Raw genomic sequence first — 20756 nt, forward strand, 5'->3', positions numbered from 1 at the left:
ACCCAACTCACTATACTTGACTAAAATGTAAAGCTTTCTGTTTTCATTATTAAGAAAGTCTGTGGCCAGGCGTGCTGACTTATGTGTTTAATGCCAGCACTCAGGATGTGGATCTGGCAGGCGGATCTCCCTGACTTTGAGGACAGCCTGGCCCACAGAGAAAGTTCTGGATATCCAGGACTACATAATGACAGACTGTTTCAAAAAATAGAAACAAAAAAGGGGGAGAGAGAGGAAGAAGGAGAGAAGAAGAGAAAAACATAAGACACACAGACAAAAAAACTCTGAAATACATACCCCTGACAATGACAAAACACAAGAGAGACCACCAGCAAGGCATCCCTACCCCCGGGGAAGAACTAGGATTTATAATGTACAGCACCATTTATCATTTAAGGACAAGAAATCTTTCTCAGAAATGCATGGTCAGTTATTTTACTGGGCAAACATCAAAGCCTGCACAGAACTACCACCATGCACTCTCTCCATCACTGGTAACACTGTTGCTATGCCAGTGAAAACTGTGGAAACTCTTACAACTCAGTAATCAGAAGGTAAACAACATCATAAAAAAAACAAGAACTGGGGGGCTGGAGAGATGGCTCAGTGGTTAAGAGCACTGACTGCTCTTCCAGAGGTCCTGAGTTCAAATCCCAGCAACCACATGGTGGCTCACAACCATCTGTAATGGGATCAATGCCCTCTTCTGGTGTGTCTGAAGACAGACACAGTGTACTTATGTACTTATATATAGTAAATAAACAAATCTTTAGAAAACAAAATACAAGAACTGTTATGGTGGCACAAAGTCCAAGAAGCCAAGACAGGAAGACCACAAGTCCATTGCTGTCCTAGGCTTCAATGGGGGCGGGGTAAGGGGAGCATGAAGCTTAGATCTACAGTGCTCACAGTGCATACCACAGGTCCAACCTCAGAATTATAAAACAGAAGGTGTGAGCAGGTTCTCAACACAAACCTTTCCATTAAAAAAAGAAGTAAAGAGACTTTGTGTACTGTGTAGTGTACTGTGTAGAAGTATCACCTAAAAAGCTGATGTCCTATTAGCAAAAGGCAGGAAATAAGAGGTAGGAATTCCAGTAGAGATAGGAACTCCGGGAGATTCTCACACAGACGGTTCACCTTGGACTCTGAGGAGGTCGGACGCATGAAACTGAGGAGGGGTAACTAACCTTGTGGTAAACATGGAATAGTTTTAACAGGTTAAACGAATTACTATCTAGTTGGGGAACAAGCGTAGCATAAGGCCATAAGCACTGTAAATAAAGATAAGCCTGAGTTACTGGGGAACTGGAGCATAGGTGGGAAAGCCTCCTATGGTTACAAAACTTTACCAACCAAGCACACGCACATCACTGGTCTGTGCTCTGCTCCCCGACCGCCACGACGGAACCAAACAACAGCAATCAGTCAGCCTGCATTCCGGACAGTGGAGCCCCACACTCAGACAACACTGGGAAGACAGCCTGAGAAGCAGGATGTATCACTCCCTGATAAGAACTGTTTCCAAATCCCCCTAAGCAGAAGCAAACATCACATGATGGGAACAGCATGGTCCCCTCATGCAAAAGGTCAATGAAAACTTCTCCTTAAGAGAGATGCAAACCCCTTCACAGACCCAAAACTGAGCAAAACAAAGCCAGATTCTAGTCAGGACGACTTAACCATGTGTTCCTAACCACTTTCCCTGAACCGAAACTTACAGCTCAAGCTGAATTCAAGAATTATAGGTGTGAGGTGCCTGGTACTCGGTCTCACTTGTCTTTCTAGTACAACCATGTGGAAAACTAAACTCCCTTCCTGCCGGTCATGGGAAAATATTAATAAACTACAATGAGATATTACTGAACAAGGCTATCAGCACCACACACACACAAACACACAGTGACTTAAGATCAGGGGCCAGTTATATGGCTTAGTGGTACAGCACTTCAGGCACAAGGCCCTGGGTTCAATACTTGGCATTACCCAAACAAAAACTAAAAGGAAACAAAGCTAGGGAAAACTCCCTTGCTTAAAACAGCTTATGCTATGACTTCCAGATAAGCTCAGAAACTGCAAACTGCCTCAAGTGTGAGCTGAAAAAGAGAAAGCCAGAAAAGCCTACAAAGGAAGTAGAATTCCTGAAGAGAGCAGAGCAAAGGCAGGAGATGCAGAAAGAAATTCAACATAGCTTTAGCAGGGCAGCTCCTGTGAGAGGAGGGCCAGCAGCTGCTCCCAGGAGCAAGCTGTGTTCTCCTCGCTGAGCAGTACTGAGGATGGAGGATCACTTCAAAAAGTAAGTGATCAGGGGCCTGGGGAAATGGCTGAGGTAAAAAGCACTGACTGCTCTTGCAAAGGACCTAGGTTCAATTCCTAACACCCACACAGTGGCTCAGAACTGCCTGTAACTCCAGTCCAGGCCATCCGATGCACTCTCTGGCCTCTGAGTACCAGCACATAACACACTGGCAGGTAATGTCTATATGCATAACATAAAAATAAACAAGTCTTTACTTTTAGAAAGCTGATCAATAAAATAAGATTCCCTCCTTGTAAGTAACTCAGAAGAGATATCCAAACCAGTAGATATCAAAATGCATCACACAAATGTAAGGCCACGAAGAAGAAGAAGCCAGGGGCATAGTTTAGTTGGTACAGGGCTTCACCAGCATGCAGGACCCAATGTCCATCAGCACATGAATGCACATCTGTAGTCCCAGCACTGGGGAAGACAGTGCATTTCGGGCCATACTGGGCTACAGCCTCACTTAGCCTCACGTGCCAGTCAACATAGCAAGACTGTCTCAAAAACAAAAACTGGGGAACAGGCTCAATGGAGTCCCCTGCCTTGCTGTAAAAAAGCTACACATTGTTCCTCAGCCATATAAAAAAAAGTTGTCCAGGCTTCTTCTTTGAATGCGATGATAAATATCTAATGATCAAAGGTAAAGAGTACTAATCTGACAAATGTAGTGGTCTTCATAATAGTCTTAATGGTCCTTGCCTTCTGGTGTAACGTTATCATCTTCTACAGTACATACATTAGAGTGATGTCATGTCCCTAGGATTAGGTTGTAAAAGACATTTAATATAAAATAACATCTTATATTATACCTGACCCAGATCAACCAGGTAAGCCTCTCTGGAGTTCTATCCCTAGCAACTGTGTCAAATAAGGTTTTTTATTAGAAGCTATTTTCTTATGCAGCAATAAGCAAACACAATCGCTTCTTAAAGCCAGTCTTTCTCTGCAGCCCAGGATAAGCCTCAACTCCTGATTCCCAACCTTTAACTCCTGCGATTGCAATTTCAGGCATTAATCATGCCTGGCCTAGAACTTATTTTGATTTTTTTTTTTAAAGTTTTTGTTTTGTTTTGAGCCAGAGTTTCACTGTATAGCCCTGGCTGTCCTGGAACTTGTAGACCAAGCAGGCTTCAAACTCACAGGTATCCACCTGCATCTGCCTCCTGAGTGCTGGGATTAAAGGTGTGCACCATTATGCCAGGGTAGAATTAAGTTTTGTGAGTCAGGGTTTTAAACAGACCAGGAGCACCTAACACTCAGCAGACACATGCTATGGTGTATCAGTGGAGGTCACAGGACAATTTGTAGGAAACCACTCTTTTGGACCGCCATATGGGTCCCAGCAATCACTCAGGTGACCAGGCTTAGCAGCAAGTAGTCTTTCCACCAGCCCATGCTCCAGGAGTTAGTTCATTCTCCTTTTGCTTCAAGCCAGTGTGGCGCAGTAAATCGTACTCATGTCTGAGTCTATACCAGATGGAGAGGGCTTTCTGCTTTGTTTTACCTTCATGTGTATGTGCACACACCTGTGTGTGCATGTTGTCCTGTGTGTGGGAGCACATGACTGTGCATAAAGAGGCCTGACGTTGACTTCATTACTCTTCCTGGGTTGTGCTCCATCTTGCTCAATGAGGTAGGGCCTTTGGATCAACAGAGAACTTACCAATATGACAAGTCCAGCTAGCAACTTGCCCCAAGGAGACTAAGAGCTGGAATGACAGCAGGCCCACATCCACCCAGCACTTGCATGGATTCTGGGAGTCTGAACTCCAGTTCCTATAGAGCAAGTGCTTTAACCACTGAAGCATCTTCCCAGACTGGCTTTGTAAGTGATCATGTACCTGGGTGAGGCCCTGAAGGATGCCGACCTAAATTGCACGACGCAGCATAACAATCAACAGGTTTGCAGATTACAGCTGGGCACTGTAAGAATGGGAATATTTCTGGAACTCTATGACTATCACAGCTACCAAAAGAAAAATGTGTAAATATCCATGAATGAAAATAGACGCTTTCTTATCTCCTTGTACAAAGCTCAAGTGCAAGTGGATCAAAGATCTCCACATTAAACCAGGTACACTGAAACTATTAGAAGAGAAAGTAGGGAAAACCTTAGAACTCATAGGCACAGGAGAAAATTTCCTATACAGAACACCAATAGCTCGAACTCTAAGGTCAAAGATTGACAAATGGGACTTAATGAGATTGCAAAGCTTCTGTAAGGCTAAAGACACTGTCATGAAAACAAAACGGCAGCCAACAGAGTGGGAAAGGATATTTACCAACCCCACATCAGATAGAGGTCTAACATCCAAGGTATACAAAGAACTCAAAAAGCGAGATACCAGAGAATCAAACAACCCTATTAAAAATGGGGTACAGACTTAAACAAAAATTTCTCAATTGAGGAATATTGAATGGCTGAGAAACATCTAAGAAAGTGCTCAACATCCTTAGCCATCAGGGAAATGCAAATCAAAACAACCCTGAGATTCCACCTCACACCAGTCAGATTGGCCAAGATCCAAAACTCAGAGGACAATAGATGCTGGCAAGGATGTGGAGAAAGAGGAACACTTCTCCACTGCTGGTGGGGTTGTAAACTGATACAAGAAATCAGTCTGGCGGTTCCTCAGAAAAATGGACATAGTACTACCTGAAGACCCAGCTATTCCACTTCTGGGCATTTACCCCAGAGATACTCCAACATACAACAAAGATACATGCACCACAATGTTCATAGCAGCTCTATTTATAATATCCAGAAGCTGGAAAGAACCCAGATGTCCTTCAGTAGATGAATGGATACAAAAATTGTGGTACATTTACACAATGGAGTACTACTCAGCTTTCAGAAACAATGGCCTAACGAAATTCTCAAGAAAATGGATGCCATCTAGAGAATATCATTCTGAGTGAGATAACCCAGTCACAAAAGAACAGACATAATATGCAGTCACTGATAATGGGATACTAACCCCAGAAAGCCCTGAACACCCCAGAAACAACTCACAGACTGTGTGAAGATCAAGAAAAAAAGAAAGAAAAAAGACTATATTTTAATTAAAATAGAACTATATCACATCCCCCTTTCCTTCCTACAACCCCTCCCAGTTTCTCTCCTATCTCCTCAAATTAATAACCTCTTTTCCTATATTACTGTTACATATATACATATGTGTATATATAGGTAATACTTAATTACAACCTTATAAAAATGTGTTTGTATACTTTTATGCAAAAATGCTTAAAAATTTGTACATTTATCTTTGTTTTTTAAAATAAAGTTAAAAAATAAAAATAAAAAAAATAAATAAAACCTTGCATACCTGTTAATTAGGAACCATGCAACAGTAAGCATTCCTGCTAGCCACGTGCCACTCATAAGCCAGCTTGTAACAAATAAAGCTGTGACATATATTCCTTGTAATCCAAAAACAATGCCAATGTAGAAATACACTGGTTCAATCACTTCCTAAAGGTAAAAAGAAAGGAAATGGCAGAGGATGATGTGAAACAACCCAAGGATACAAAACTATGTAAGAAAACCGACGTTAAGGTGAAGAAACGGCTGGACGGACGGCTCAGTGGTTAAGAGCATTTTCCTTCTTGCAGAGGACCTCAATTCAGTTCCCAGAGCCCACCTGGTGGCTCGCAACTATCTATAACTTGTAGAGTACTAGCTCTCAACCTTCCCAGTGCTGTGACCCTTTCATACAGTTCCTCATGTTGTCGGGACCCTCAACCACTAACTTACTTCATTGCTACTTCGTAAGTGTGATTTTGCTAGTTTTGAATCATAATGTAAATATGATATGTAGGATATCTGATAAGTGACCCCAAAGGGGTCAAGACACACAGATTGAGAATCACTGTCCTAGAGGATCCAATGCCCTCTGAGCTCTGAGGGCACTGGGCACACATGTGGTACACATACAGTTATGCAAGCAAAACACTCATATACGTGAAGTAAATCTAAAATAAAAATAATAAAGTAAAAAGAAATACATACATTGCTACCAGTTGCTTGATAGAGCACACTAGCAATCAGCTCTGGGTACAGTGACATCTGCTGCATGGCGTTGATGGTCTTCAGGGAGACTGTTTTGTTATTGTGCGTCAGCTCATAAACACCTAGATACATAACAATTTTTCTCCATGTCATTCATTAGTAACCACAAATAACATGGAAAGAAAGACATTCAGACGCTACAGTAGTAGATGCGGCATCTTTCAACTTTTCTATTCTATACATAAGAGAAAGACCTACATTCTGAGACAAATTCCCACATCCTAAAGTTCGTAATCTGTAAGAACAGTGTTTTATTTTAGAACAATATTATTACCACAATTACAACTGTGGTTGGCCATACCTCTTTCAAACGAAGGAGCCTTTAACATGTCCTTATAATAGGAGTAATAAATGGCACTGTCACCCTGAAATGTGATTTCTCGTTCAAGTTCCTGCAATGACATAAGTATTTAAACGTCAGTGTTGAACGTCAGCTGTGCTTTCTCTTTTCCTTCATCTTCTTGTGTCTGGTTTGTTTGTTTCCTTCACACTTTCAACTGACATTTACCATATTTATTACTTAAGGATACATTTAAAATTTCCTAAATTACCATATTAATAAGATTAATTTCTCAATAGTCTCGAAATCATTTTGTTAAAAAAAATAAACATCTCAAATGGTTTATAACTAACATTACATGTTTTACATGTAAGAAAAATCTAGAAGGAAACCCCAAAGAATACCTACAAACAGCAGGAATAGTACGAGGATACTGACAATAAACTCAAGTGTCAGATTTAAAGTAAAAGCCAGGCATGGTGGGATATGCCTATTATCCTAACACAGATGAGGTCGAGGCAGGAGGATCAAGTTTGAGACCAGCCTGGGCTATGTAGTAAGTTCCAGACCAGCCTGAATCACACAGTGTGATTCTATTTTAAAAATATAAATGACTTTAAAAACAAAATGTCCAGAATAAGAAGATAAGTTTGTGCAGGAAGTAGTGTTTTCTATGATAATATATAACCTTACATATTGATAAGAGGAAAGCTTTAAAAGGTACATTTGCAGTGCCGAACATTCTCAGAGTTTTCCAAACAAGCAAGATTTACAAGTCTTAGTGGCTGGACATGTGGAGGGTTTGTAGGTCCTGGTTCAATCCCCAAATCATTAAAAAAAAAAAAAATCCCAAGATTCAGATATAAAGAACCAAAACTACAGTAATTAAAAACATAGGGTAAAAGGCTTGTGTGGTGTCTCAGACTTTAACTCCAGCACTCCAGAGGAGGAGGCAAGCAGATCTCTATGAGCTTGAGGTGAGCTTCGTCTACTAGCAAGTTCTGTCCATTTGGAAAACACACAGTGAGACCCCATCACAGACAGAAAACAAAAACCATAAGAATGTTTTGGATTTTTTAATGCTAAATCATTTGTTCAGCCCTAATCTTATTTTCTCCGTGTTAGGAGTCCAGCCCTAGCCTCTGTGTTTGCTGGTCAAGAGCTCTAACCCTGCACTGTATTCAAACCCTGAGCAGATCATCGGTTAACATCTACCTATTTTCACACACAAAACCTGAGATCTTAAAGGTCCCAAAAGCTAACCCTTTGTATGTGTACACATGATGACGTAGGTGAAAAAGCTCCACCCAAGGAAGAATGAAAGCACTAGCTCAACAGAAATGCAGAGCAGCTTCCAACCACACACAGAAAGCTACATGACACATGAGCTTTATGCTGCGGTGTGGAACCCCTTCTCAAGATGGCACATTGTGTATATTTACGTATTGCAAAATAAAAACTTAAATTAAAAAAAAAATCAAAATCTCTACCACTTTGGCCCTTGGCACTTCGGATAAGGGATGAGGGACACCCAACCTGTACTCAAGAACAATGTTACTAGAACCATTTTTTAAAAAAGATTCATTATGTTCAAGTGTGTGTGCTCAAGTGTGTGTGCACACTCAAGTGTGTGCACACTCATTCAGGTACCTTTTACACCCACATTCAGGTATCTATGGAAGTCAGAGGCACAATCCCACGAGAGCCAGCTCATGGGCTGTTCTGGTCTTCCTGGCATGGGTACAAGGAACTGAACTTGGCTCCTTTGTAAGAGCAGAATGCGCTCTTACCCACTGAGCTGTCTGTCTGTCTCTCAGCCCCTAGGAGCCATTTCCCAAGGTTCTAACTTGTTGTGATTTTACTGACTGTTAATTAAAGAGCCGTGGGACCCATAAGATGGCTCAGTGGGAAAGACCATTTGCCACCAAGCTGATAACCCAAGTTTGATCCCCAGAAGCTATATGTTGGAAGGAGAAAGTTGTCCTCTGAGAACACGTGCACACATGAACACACACACACACACACACACACACACATACACACACACAAGATAAATAAATACAAGTAAAGCAAAACATTAACTATTTTTGGTTAAATTTGGTAAACTGGAGTTCACTTAGTGTGCACACTCAGTGTCTGCAATCCTAGCACTAAATCAAACTGGAGAGCAGAGAATTCAAGGCCAGCCTCGGCTGCAAACAAAACTCTGCCTTTAATAAAATGTGAAAATACAAATACTTCTGTAGTTATGTTGCAGTCACATTTTAATAGGGACTAGATTAAACAGTTTTATGAGTTCCCTTATTATAAAGTATTTCCATTTCCATATATGTTTTCCACTGTTAGCCTCCAAGAGGAAATGTTTTCCAGATCTATTTACCCAATGAACTGCTCCCCCACTTACAAACTGCTCTGGTCAGTAATTATCCAGTTAAAGCACTTGCATTTGTTGATTTACACAAATCAGTGTCTAAAAACATTCTGTGGTCACCTTTGCTCAGAGATATGCAATGACAGAGCTGAACACACAGAACCATCAGTGTGGGCGCCAAAGTCAAGTGATGAAATTTCAAATGTAACTATAGCGATCACGCGTTCTGTGACACACACATGATGTAAAGCCAAACTTTAAACATGAGGCAACACCTTAATGTTACTACCGACGGAGCCAGTTAGAGGATTTAGTGAATCAAGACACATGTTATACCTCATGTGTACACATAATAAATAAATGTAATTTGAAGACTGAAAAATATATAACAAAATTTAAAAGGTAAATCCTGTTATATCTGTTAATCATTTTCAACCTCCCCCTCCAAAATTGTAATTATAAAATCTAATTCTTTTTTTTTAAGATTTATTTATTTGTTATGTATAGAGTTCTGCCTGAATATATATTTGGACACCAGAAGAGGGCATCATATTCCATTACAAATGATTGTGAGCCACCATGTGGTTGCTGGGAATTGAACTCAGGACCTTTGGAAGAGCAGTCAGTGCTCTTAACCACTGAGCCATGTCTCCAACCCAAATTCTAATTCTAAAATTAGATAATATAAGTGTAATTACATGATCTAAAAAGTGTTTTAATGCTGAATGAAATTCATATTCCTGAAATATGAGATACCAAAACTACTAAGAAGCTGGCTGATACCACAGCACTTCACTGGAGATTCAGCTTGATCGGACCACAGCCATATTCCCACAGAGGAGTCATGGCTGCTCCTGAGTAGCTCTGATGGTGTTCCCCATTTCTCAGCATACTGTAAATACACAATCTGCTAGAGCAATACATGGAACTTTAAGACCTACATTCTGTATCCTAAGCACCAGGAATGTGCTGACATCCTTGATACTAAATTAAGAGAACCAAGCGAATTTGGTTTGGAAGAGGTTGGGCTGGCACTGACATTTTTCCATCACTTCCTCTTCATTCCAAGTTCAAGGATTCAGTTACTACCCATAACTCACTTCTACAGATGAGCTCCACCCACCACTCCTCTGCCACCCGGATCTGCCTCTTTTGTCTGGTGTTTCTTGCAGCCAGTTCTCATAGACCCGAAACAGATTTTCCTCAAACAGTCCCAGATAAATTCACAGTACACTGAGCAGACGCAGATGCTAATAGTTTTTATAAATTACCTTATCACATTTTGTCTGAGATAGTCTCACTCATGCGCCTGGCCTGCTGGAACTAGCTCTGGAGACCAAGTTAACCTAGACGCCAGAGCTCTGCCTGCCTCTGCCTGCCAGTGCTATGTTTATGACGTGCACACCCAGCTTACTACATACTTTAAGACTGATACTGTAACTGTGTCTCAAAAAAATCTATAGCATTCTAATACCTACAAATAAGATAGTACTTATCATACTCACCAAACATATGTACAACCTTCTAAGAAACACATTGTCCAAGTTAATAAAAAAATATGAAAACACTTTCATAATGTCAAAATTCTTCTTACCTGCCTGTTGGAAAACCAGAATTTCCGTTCATGGAAAGCCGACAAGTAGAAAACATGCATCATGCCACTAATAAGGGCTGCGAGACAGCCAATGAAGATCTTTGCAAAACGCTGAAATGACACATCTGAAAAGGAATATTAAAGATAATCAAGACAGCTCAGCAAGACACTTCCCAGCTGAGAGATCAGTTGATGGACCACCTGCTTGGCTTATGTGAGGGCTTTGGGTAGTCCCCACTACAAGCAAAGGAAAGAGGAGGAGGCAGAAAGAAGGAAGGAAAGAAGGAAATGAAGGAACAGAAAGATGGACAGATGGATGTCAGGGTCATCAGAATGAAAAACCCAGGAAACTGTCAGTGCACAGAGTGCAAAACAACATGGCAAGAAAAGTAAAAAGACATCAGGTGAAGACTAGGAACATCTGAATAAAGTACAGGCTTCATTTAAGGGGACTGCATCGGTATTTATTACTTGTAACAAATGTACCACACGAATGTAAAATGCCAGCAAGGGAAAGACCGTCTAAGGACCAGTAAGAAAAGTGATAGCCATCAGTCACAATGACCTGAGTCCAATCCTTCGTTCAGTCCAACATGGTAGAAGGGGAGAACTAATTCCCAGAAATTGTCTGATCGTCTATTATGAATGTGCCCTCACTCTCCTCTCTCCCCTCTCCCTCTTTCCCTCTCCCTCTCCCTCTCTCTCTCTCTCTCTCTCTCTCACACACACACACACACACATACAGACATATACACACACACACATATACTAAATAATTTTTTATATGTTAAGTCTGTATTTTACATGATGAACACACTGTAGAGATCTGTTTCACAATAAGGCAAATATGATTAGCATGAAAGAATAGTACACTGAAAATTGGTTGAAACATGGAAAAAATTAAAAACCAGGGGTGGTGGCATATGTCTTTAATCCCAGCACTGGGAGGCAGAGGCAGATGAATCTTTGAGTTTGAGGCCAACCTAGTCTACAAAGCAAGTTCCAAGACAGTTCTACACACAGAAACTCTCTGTTTCAAAAACAAAACAAAACAAAACAAAACCAAGAAATAACAACAAAAAAAAAAAGATATAAGAAAAATGTTCATTGATTTCAAATGATCAAAAGAAATGCATTAATATTTATATACTATCTATTAATATCTATAAACACTCATTCTGAATCACTACTAATAGTTTTTCTTACCAAAAAAAAAAAAAAAAAAAAAACTAACATATATTCTGTAAACTAGTCTTTGATATATTATATCCACTTCAATGAGTTTTGCTGATTAATTTTTAAAAGACTATTTGTTTTATATAACTATTTATTCACATATAAGCACCCATGCATGGGGACCCTACGCACAGGAGGACAGAGTCCCGCCACAGCACAGGAGGTACATCCCAAAGGCATGGAACCAGCTGCTCTGGTACGGAACAGCACACAACTTGGAGAAATCAACTTTGATTTATTACATCAGCTAAACAAAACTCTCAGGACTGTGGGCTTAGCACAGTGTTAGCAAGGGCAAGGCCCAGGCTTAATTCCTAGCACTGAAATACAAACAAAATGTGGTGTTTGCGAATGTTCTTATTTATCATCTAAAATACATATTTCTGAATAAAAACAACTGTATTGTAACTATTTTAAACTACTTAATAATCAACTATCAGTGCCAGTATGCTATAACTGTTTTATGGTTTTGGTTTTTTTGGTGGTAGTGGTGATATTTCTGAAACATTGTTTCACCGTGTAGCCTTAGCTGACCTGGAACTCATAGAGATCCACCTGCCTCCCCTACTCAAGTGATGGGATTAAAGGTATGAGCCACCACACCCAGTCTTAACATCTGGTTTTGGCTTGGTTTCACTTGGCTTTTGAAAAGATTATATGTTGAACTAAGTCACCACACAGTGGAGGTTGTACTTAAACTGGAGTCTCTTGTTTCCACTCTCCAAGCACTGACATCACAGGGATACAGTGTTACCTGGGTTTTCAAGTCACTGTTTCTAAATCATGACATATACTCATGATATTACATATCTATTAAACACACACAGATATACATAAAAATATAGAATATATACACAAAGCATTTAGTGATTAGTAATGCTAAGAGCACAGCAAATGCCAGTTATTATCATTGTGCTAAACAAGTATACCTTCCTAAATGTACAAAGTAACTGAAGCAATGACAGCCTAACATCTGCTGCACACCTAGCACTCCTAGTACGTGGGAGGCAGAGGGAGGAGGATCTATGAGTTGAGGCCAGCCTGGTCTACAGAGCTAGTTCCAGGATAGCCAAGACTACATACATGGAAAAGCTCTGCCTCAAGAAAATCAAACCACTAAATAAATAAATAAAACTACCAATTTAAAAGTGATCGTGCATGCCCATCATCTCAGCAAAAGGGAGTTTTAGGCAGCTAGATCACAAGTTCAAAGCCAGCCTGGGCTATAGATGAATTCTAGGCTACCTAGCAAGACCTTTTCATAAACAAACAAACAAATAAACAATATAGTATAATTTATACTTTATTTAATTACATGGCTAGTCATAAACCAGCATAAGCAGATAAATCTTTCAGTTGTAAAATGCTGGTCAAGCACAGAAAATAAAAAAAATTTCATAGATATCAATATCAGCAATACAGACAATGGTTTTTGTTGTTTCTTAACATTTCAGTTATGTTTTTGTTTATTTTAAACGTATCTTTTTATTTGTATGTATTCACAGACTACCATGTGACTATGGAGGTCAGAGGACATTTAATGGAAGTTGGTTCTCTCACGTCACAAATAATAATTTTATTATCTTTTTCTGACTTAAAAAACCTCAAAATATCAATATCTTACAAGACAAGGCTTTATTTCTCACAATTTCATTCTAGGCTACTGCTTAATTCAGCAGCTCAGCTTTGTTCCTGGTCTTCTTGAGTCTTCCCATTTCCAGATTAGTGTGACTCTCTGTCTGGGACATGCTATTGTCATGACAGAGGACAGGGCAGGAAAGCAGTTTGTGCTCAGACCAGTACACTGCTCCTCCATTCACATTCCATAGGCTCACCAAGCAAACCCAGCTTTAAAGACCGCTGCGTCCTAAGATCGTGAGCCCTGGAAGGAAACCACTGTTGTTACGACTGTGACAGGTTGCAGATAACTTGTGTTTTTAGTTCATAGGTCTTAAGAAAAGAATGAGTCCTAGCTGGCCCTGATGTAGAAAAAAATTAAAACTGATGCTATGACAAAATAAGACTGAATGTCTCCCTTAGTGCAGGGGAGAGGATGTGATGTCTGAGAGTTCCTTAGTGCAGGGGAGAGGATGTGATGTCTGAGAGTTCCTTAGTGCAGGGGAGAGGATGTGATGTCTGAGAGTTCCTTAGTGCAGGGGAGGGGATGTGATGTCTGAGAGTTCCTTAGTGCAGGGGAGAGGATGTGATGTCTGAGAGTTCCTTAGTGTGGGGGAGGGGATGTGTTATCTGAGAGAGAGGAGCAAATATTTATGAGGAAAAGAATAACTTAACAATAGTATAAGCCACATGTTCAAAGCCCCCCCCCCACTTGACCTCCAATGTGATAAAATAAACAAATGAATAAAAACAGAAAATTATGTATTTGTACCCATAACCATGACTTCTAAGAGTTTCCTGTAGTCACAGTGTGCTTCTGTAAGCCATTGTCTAGACAGACAGCACTTGCCTGGACCAAGAACAGTGGGTCAGTGCAGCAGAGCCTCCAAGAGGCCTTCCTTCTCTTTTCCTCTGTGCCAAGAAAAACATGTCCCAAACTGGGCCTATTCCTTCCTAACACATGAAGCCAAGCGGCCAACCCCTGACTGAAACATGTAACAACATATCCGAAATAAACATCTGTCATATCATGGCCACAACATGGGCCATAATTAAGATACAATGTTTACTGTAAAGTGATACAGATACTGTTCTGTAGCAAAAACCAATTGTGTTAACCATAAATTTCATCTCAGAATGTTTTTTTGTAAGATGGGAGCATGCTCAGTGGTAGAGTGCTTGTCAGCTCAGATGCACAAGCCCTAGGTTTACTTCTCAATACCTCGAAACACAAAAGGCAAAAGAAATCATTTTTCAAAGTTCGCACATCCAAATGATGAAAACGTGCTTTTCCCGAATGATTACCCGTGTGGTACCACACCCAGATCCATCCGACTTACATTTTGGAGCTCTTTCAGGAGCTGGGGTTCTGCGGATCTTCTCTGCTTTGGCTTCCTGACTTCCTGAAGTTCTTTGCTTTTTCCTCTGGCGGGGTTCTACAGATGACCCTTAAAACATTGAAGACATTAACTGCAGTGTGTTCATCAATCTGGGGGATCTCAGTTGGATCAAGTCTTGTTAGGTCACCTACAAGACCAGATCCCAGTAGAAAGCCAAGTCCTGTCTCTAATAAGCCCACAAATGGCACAACTCTGATACTGAAGGAATCAAGTATAACATCTACGACAAAGAGAAAAGTTTGGGGGTCATGTGACTAAAGCAAGTCATACTGAGACCCACTAGTGCCAGGAGGATCTGGGGCATCATAGCGTCCCTGTCTCTTCCTCACAACTGTCTTCCGGATACGACCGGAAATGACTTAACACGTACTCCCTACCACTACCACAGCCACTCGTATTTTCAGACCCAGCTGATAGAAACTTACAAATTCCCCTGAAGTGATGCATTTATGTCCCGAAATAAGCTAATTTCCCCCCAAAAGTTTTGAGGGGTATTACTGACCTTATTATGTTAGTTACCTGAGATTATGAAATCCACCATTTGCAGGTTAGCAATTTTTGTTCAAAATACAATGTATTCATCATAAAATTAAGGGTTTTTTTTCTTTTTAAAAGTAGGTTCTTGAGTAGCCTTAATCAAAGACTTGATCCTCCTGCCTCAGCCTTCTAAATGCTGGGATTACAGGCATGCAACATCACTTTTCTTGTAGGATTTGGGACTAAACAAAGGGTCCTGAACATACTAGGAAAATGTCTGAATGCTGAACCTATCCGCTCCTTCTCCACAGCGCAGTCCTGGACTCTGCAGACTCCCACAGCGGAGGGTCATCCTGTTTGCTGACACAGGTAGGTGCTAGTTTTCTGTCCTATCATCTCACAGGAAGCACCTGTAATACCAAACTCCTTACCTTTTCTGTCTCTAATTTTTAAAAAAATATAATACAGAAGTTACTTCTAAAATAGTAAGTAAAATAAGAGATTCCAAATTAAGCAGAAATTTGAGATAGAGAACACTTTTTCCTTCCCTAAAGTTACCTTGTGAGATGAGATGGAAGACTAGAGTGCCCTGTCGAGTTAATAATGTGAACCAGCTTTGATTTCTCTTCCTTTTTGTAGTTAAGACGCTAAGCTATTAAATGTGAGACGAAAGAAAAGAAAAAGCAGCAAAGAGAATGGCTATTCTGACCATACGGACAGCTCTTTGGTGTTACTGTGAAAACGAAATAAAACAAGTATGTTCAGAAACTGTTTCCAAACAAGCGCATGCTTACTAAAATGTCTTTAAATAGAAGCATGAAAAAAAGATGTGACTTAGCAGACTTGTCTTGTGTCTAATCCCACCACGATTACAGTGCTGCAACTCCTAACCACACTCTTTGCCCAGTGTGCGCCTCAACCCTCAGCCAGGAAATTCTCTTTGCACCACAGACCACAGGCCCAGTGGGTAAGAACAATTCCCATGCACAAGGCTCCAATAACACTGAGGAGGAGGGGTGGAAATAGTGCAAGAGCCAGAGGATAAAGCAGTGTGCTGTGAGCCTGTGTTTCCTAACAACGTCAGAAGCTACAGCCATGAAGCCTCACCAACATGACTGCCTAAACATGAGCCAAACAAGAGCAATAATGGTCATGCCAAAGAAGACAAGGAAGCAGACGGTGGTGGTGCATGCCTTTAATCCCAGAACTCCAGAGGGAGGCAGAGGCAGGCAGGTCTCTGAGTTCGAGGCCAGCTTGGTCTACAGAGTGAGTTCCAAGACAGCCAGGGTACACAGAGAAACCCTGTCTCACGGAAGGAAAAAAAAAAAAAGTGGCCAGAAAAAGCTCATGAGGCCTCAACCCTATAGGGAAAACTAAAGACAACAAAGGAATGTTGAGAGTCAGAGAAATAGTCTACCCCAGGGAAGAGCACACCCATTGGTTATCCAATACCAACGAAAACACACATACAAGTCCCATCAGACCTAGTGAACAGTATATATTTAGGACTATGTGTGTGTGTGTGTGTGTATTCATATCTGCACGAAACAACAACTAATGAAAAGGAGGCCATGAAACCGAAAAAGAACAAGGAGGGGTATATATCAGGGCTTAGAAGGAGAGCAGGGGGAATAATGTAATCGTATTACCATCTTACATATAAAAGAAAAATATTTTAAAAATAAATAAAAAGAAAAAAATCATTAATGTCAAGTTCGGTTCACTAAATTTTAGCAGTAAAAACGGTACAACGAGAGATGGGTTTGGCGACCCACTGCTATAATCCCAGCACTCAGGCCTCCGTGAGCTCAAGGCCTCCAAAGCTGGTTCCAGGCTGCCCAGAGCTGCACAGTGAGACCTGACAAGGACGACATGTTCTTTAGCCAATTTATCTACTTTGTTGGTAAAGCCACGCTTTCGCCTGGCACTAAAAGCCAGAAGGTGAATGAGTGCAAATTTTCTATCACTGTTCGTGTAACTTCACAAATGAACAACACAAATACTCTGGGGATAAGAAGGTCAGGCAGCAGAGTTTATTAGATCTGGGTTTGGTCCCACACTGACCAAACGGTGGCCTTCCCAAGGTAGAAAACAGCAAAGCTGAGAAAAAAAAAATCTCTGGAATGAGTTCAAGTTCTCTTTTCCACAGGTTACATTTTTAGCATTACAAAGAAAAAGCCAGGCTGGCGAGATGGCTCAGTGGTTAAGAGTGCTGACTGCTTAGTCAAAGGTCCTGAGTTCAATTCCCAGCAGCCACCTCACAACCATCTGTAATGGGATCAGATGCTCTCTTCTGGAGTATCTGAAGATAACTACAGTGTACTCATATAAATAAAGTAAATACATCTTTTAAAAAATTAAGAAAGAAAAAGCCAGCCTGGGGTAGTTCGTGGTTCATGCCTTTGATTCCAGCAGAGGCCAGCCTGGTCTACAGGGTCACAGCCAGGGCTGCACAGAGGAAACTTAAGGAGGGGGAGAGAATCTGCTACCTCAATCTCTGGTCCCACCATTGGCACATAAACCAGCAGAGCTACACACAGGCTTCTAGACGGCCATCTTGACTAGAGGGCCATCTTGACTAGAGGGGGCCTGCGTGTGCTTCCTTTCTCTGCACTGTGTGTTTCAGGAAGTGTCAATGTAAGCACCAATGGGAGCACAGTGGAAGCTTCTGGAAGAACATTTACTTCCAGGGACAGCGGGACAAAAAACGAGGCTCCAACTACCTGTGAATAAGCCAAAAGCTAGAAACTGTACCTGACCTGAGCTCAGCTAAAAACATAGACTGTCCTATAACACAATAAATCCAAGATATGCAAACAGAGGGGATCCAGGGAAATGCCTGACACGGGACATGTTTGCTGTAAATATTATCATCACAAACATTACAATAAATATTTATCAATTCTTTGTTGACTATAATATTCCAGCACCCAAAAGAGACTTAGCCAAGGAATTAAACATGTTGAAAGAAACCATATTTTAATAAAACTGCCATCCAGTAATTGTTACAAATAAAACACATCTGTTTTTGGATTAACTGTAATTCTATAACCAAAAATCACTCATCAGTTTATAGTCAACTACTTTTACAAAATGATATAGTCTTTTTAAAAAGTCCCCATCACAGTTATTAAGTGTAATAATTTCATCATAAATGTAATTTCTGCATATTTACAAATATCAAGCTTTAGTGGCAACAATTTTTTTTCCTTTGTTAAGTATTAATGTGCTCACAAGGACAAACTGGTTTATCAACCTACCCACACAGACTTGTACCTAATCACAAAAACAAAATTTACAAATTAAAAAAAAAAAAAACTCTTTTTCAAATGATAACACATTACAAACACAGGTAAAACTAAGAAAACAAGTAGAATTACATTCTTCTTTCTAGCTGTTTTTGAGGCTGTTTATAGGTAGTATCTTAAATGTGGATGAAATTTAACACGGAGAGCTGCAGGAAGAGGAGGAATGACTGAATCGTGACCTCAGGGACAGGACATCTAGTCCCAGTCAGCACGAACTTCTAACAGTCTTTTGAAAAATGGCTTGCCATTGAATTAATTCTTCAAACTCCCTTCTTGTATCTTTGGTTCAATGGCTTAAATCTAAACCAGATAACTAATGGTTACATTCACAACTCCACTCTGTAAGATAAAAACTGTTTTCCAGCAAGAATGCAACATGTTACAGCTCAGCCAAGCTAAGGAAGAAGTCCAAGCGCTCAATCGTGCATACACATACTATGAAGTTACTGTGCCACAAATATTTTATTATACTATGTATCTATGACACACTGCTAAGTTTCCTACTGCTTCCTATCTTCTACTCACCGTCCCCATCCTCTCTGGCTAAATACTGCTGGCTCAATAATTAATTCCCTTGACACTGACCCTTAGGAGCATGCAGAGCTTTCTCCAGCCCATTAGTCTTAACCCTAGAAGTCCTTTTGGCCTCCTCCTCCTCTAAAACCACTTACAAGCCCCTGCCCTTTGGCATTCGTTGTCCCTTACAACACAAGTGAACTCCGTCAGGTTCTACGCGTCTATCCCAGATTCCTGCCTCAGTTTCCCGAGAGGGGTGCGATCCCTCCCAGTCTGCACCCAAAGCTTCTACTATGCACCAGAACCCACCCGACCTCGTCCTGCTTTCCAGTGCCGAGCAACTCCGGACCCGCAGCCCCGCCACCCAACAACAACTTCCTCTCCGAGACTCCCGTCTTTAAGCTCTCCACTTTTGCGTCCTACTTCGGGAGACGAAACTTTGGGCCATCCTCTCGGCTCGCGCCCGGCTCCTCTGCAAACTCGGGGGCGCGCGCCCCCGCCCGCCCTGCTCCCCGCGGCCCGCAGCCAGCAGCCAGGCCCGGCCCCCTCTCCGGAGCCCGCCGCGGCGGTTGGCGCGCTGCACGCCGGAGCCTTCACCTTCTTCCTTGGCCATCGTCTCCGCGGAGACCCGGGTGGCCCTCCTGCTCCCGAGCGGCCCGGAGTCTCCCAAACCTCCGCGTATCCAAACCCCGCGGCCGCCCCGGCCAGCTCCTGGCTGCCGCGCCCCCACTTCCTGACCCGCCCCCTCTGGTGTCGCCGCCAACTGTGTCCCCCCAAGGCGCTCCAGGAACCAGAGTGCAGGGAGCGGGGGCCAGCCGGAGCGTTTCGCCAGCGCGCCGGAGCCATGCCCACTCTGGCCACGGGTTGGCAATGCTCCTGGGAGGACCGAGTGCCCGCCGCCGCCCCCCCCCCCCGCTCCTTGCTGATCTTCACAGGAAAGCAGGAGTCAGCAAGCTCTTCGTGACGCTGGGACAGGTCTTAGAAAACCATAGACTGTTTGCCCAGATCCAGCCCCCAGGTCCAGCCCATTTTACAAAGAGAAAACTGAGTTTCAAGTGCAGAGCAGCTGGAATCCTGGACCCAGTCGACTGTCAATCCCTGCGTGTTCTCAAGATGATTTCAAAACCAGGAAAAACGTTCTAGGCAGGTCCTTTGGATTAGTGGATGTTTGTTTTTGAGACTGAATCTCTTTGCCTCGGGTTCCCTACTGCTGTAATGGCAAGAGTAATCCACAGTTTGGTTTAGCAGACGCTTGACTGCTACAAAAAAGGAAGTTTGTGTCAGGTTGTAATCCCAGAACTTGACAAATAGAGGCAGGAGGTTCATTATTTCAAGGCCAGCCTCAGCTACATAAGCAAGTTATTATCAAATAAAAAGGGAAACGGACAAGAAAACAATGTGTCAATCACCAAAATTGCCTTAAACAAAATGTTTGCTCATCTCAGTATTCTGGAAGAAAGCACAATAGTACTTTATAGTCTGCTACGAAGGAATGTATGTAGATTATTTCATAACAATAGAATGTAGTTTCACTTTGTCATACAGTGCGTGTCTCCTACTTCGGACAGTGTGCTTACTTA

The 20756-nt window shown here is 41.7% G+C and overlaps 1 protein-coding gene across 1 annotated transcript in view; it reads right to left on the bottom strand.

Annotated features, from left to right (window-relative positions):
- Positions 1-19900, bottom strand: part of DPY19L4 (dpy-19 like 4) — a 56741-nt gene extending 36841 nt beyond the window's left edge. The window contains exons 1-6 of the mRNA XM_080938585.1: positions 19774-19900; positions 14816-14923; positions 10623-10747; positions 6679-6769; positions 6318-6439; positions 5635-5780 (exon numbers count right to left, since the gene is read on the bottom strand). Coding sequence (XP_080794711.1) covers positions 5635-5780; positions 6318-6439; positions 6679-6769; positions 10623-10747; positions 14816-14923; positions 19774-19789 — 608 coding nt within the window. The 5' untranslated portion in view covers positions 19790-19900. The remainder of the gene's footprint in view (positions 1-5634; positions 5781-6317; positions 6440-6678; positions 6770-10622; positions 10748-14815; positions 14924-19773) is intronic.
- Between the last annotated feature and the right edge of the window lie 856 nt (positions 19901-20756).

The sequence above is a fragment of the Micromys minutus genome (genome assembly GCF_963924665.1).
Source record: "Micromys minutus genome assembly, chromosome: 26".
Classification (NCBI taxonomy): Eukaryota; Metazoa; Chordata; class Mammalia; order Rodentia; family Muridae; genus Micromys; species Micromys minutus.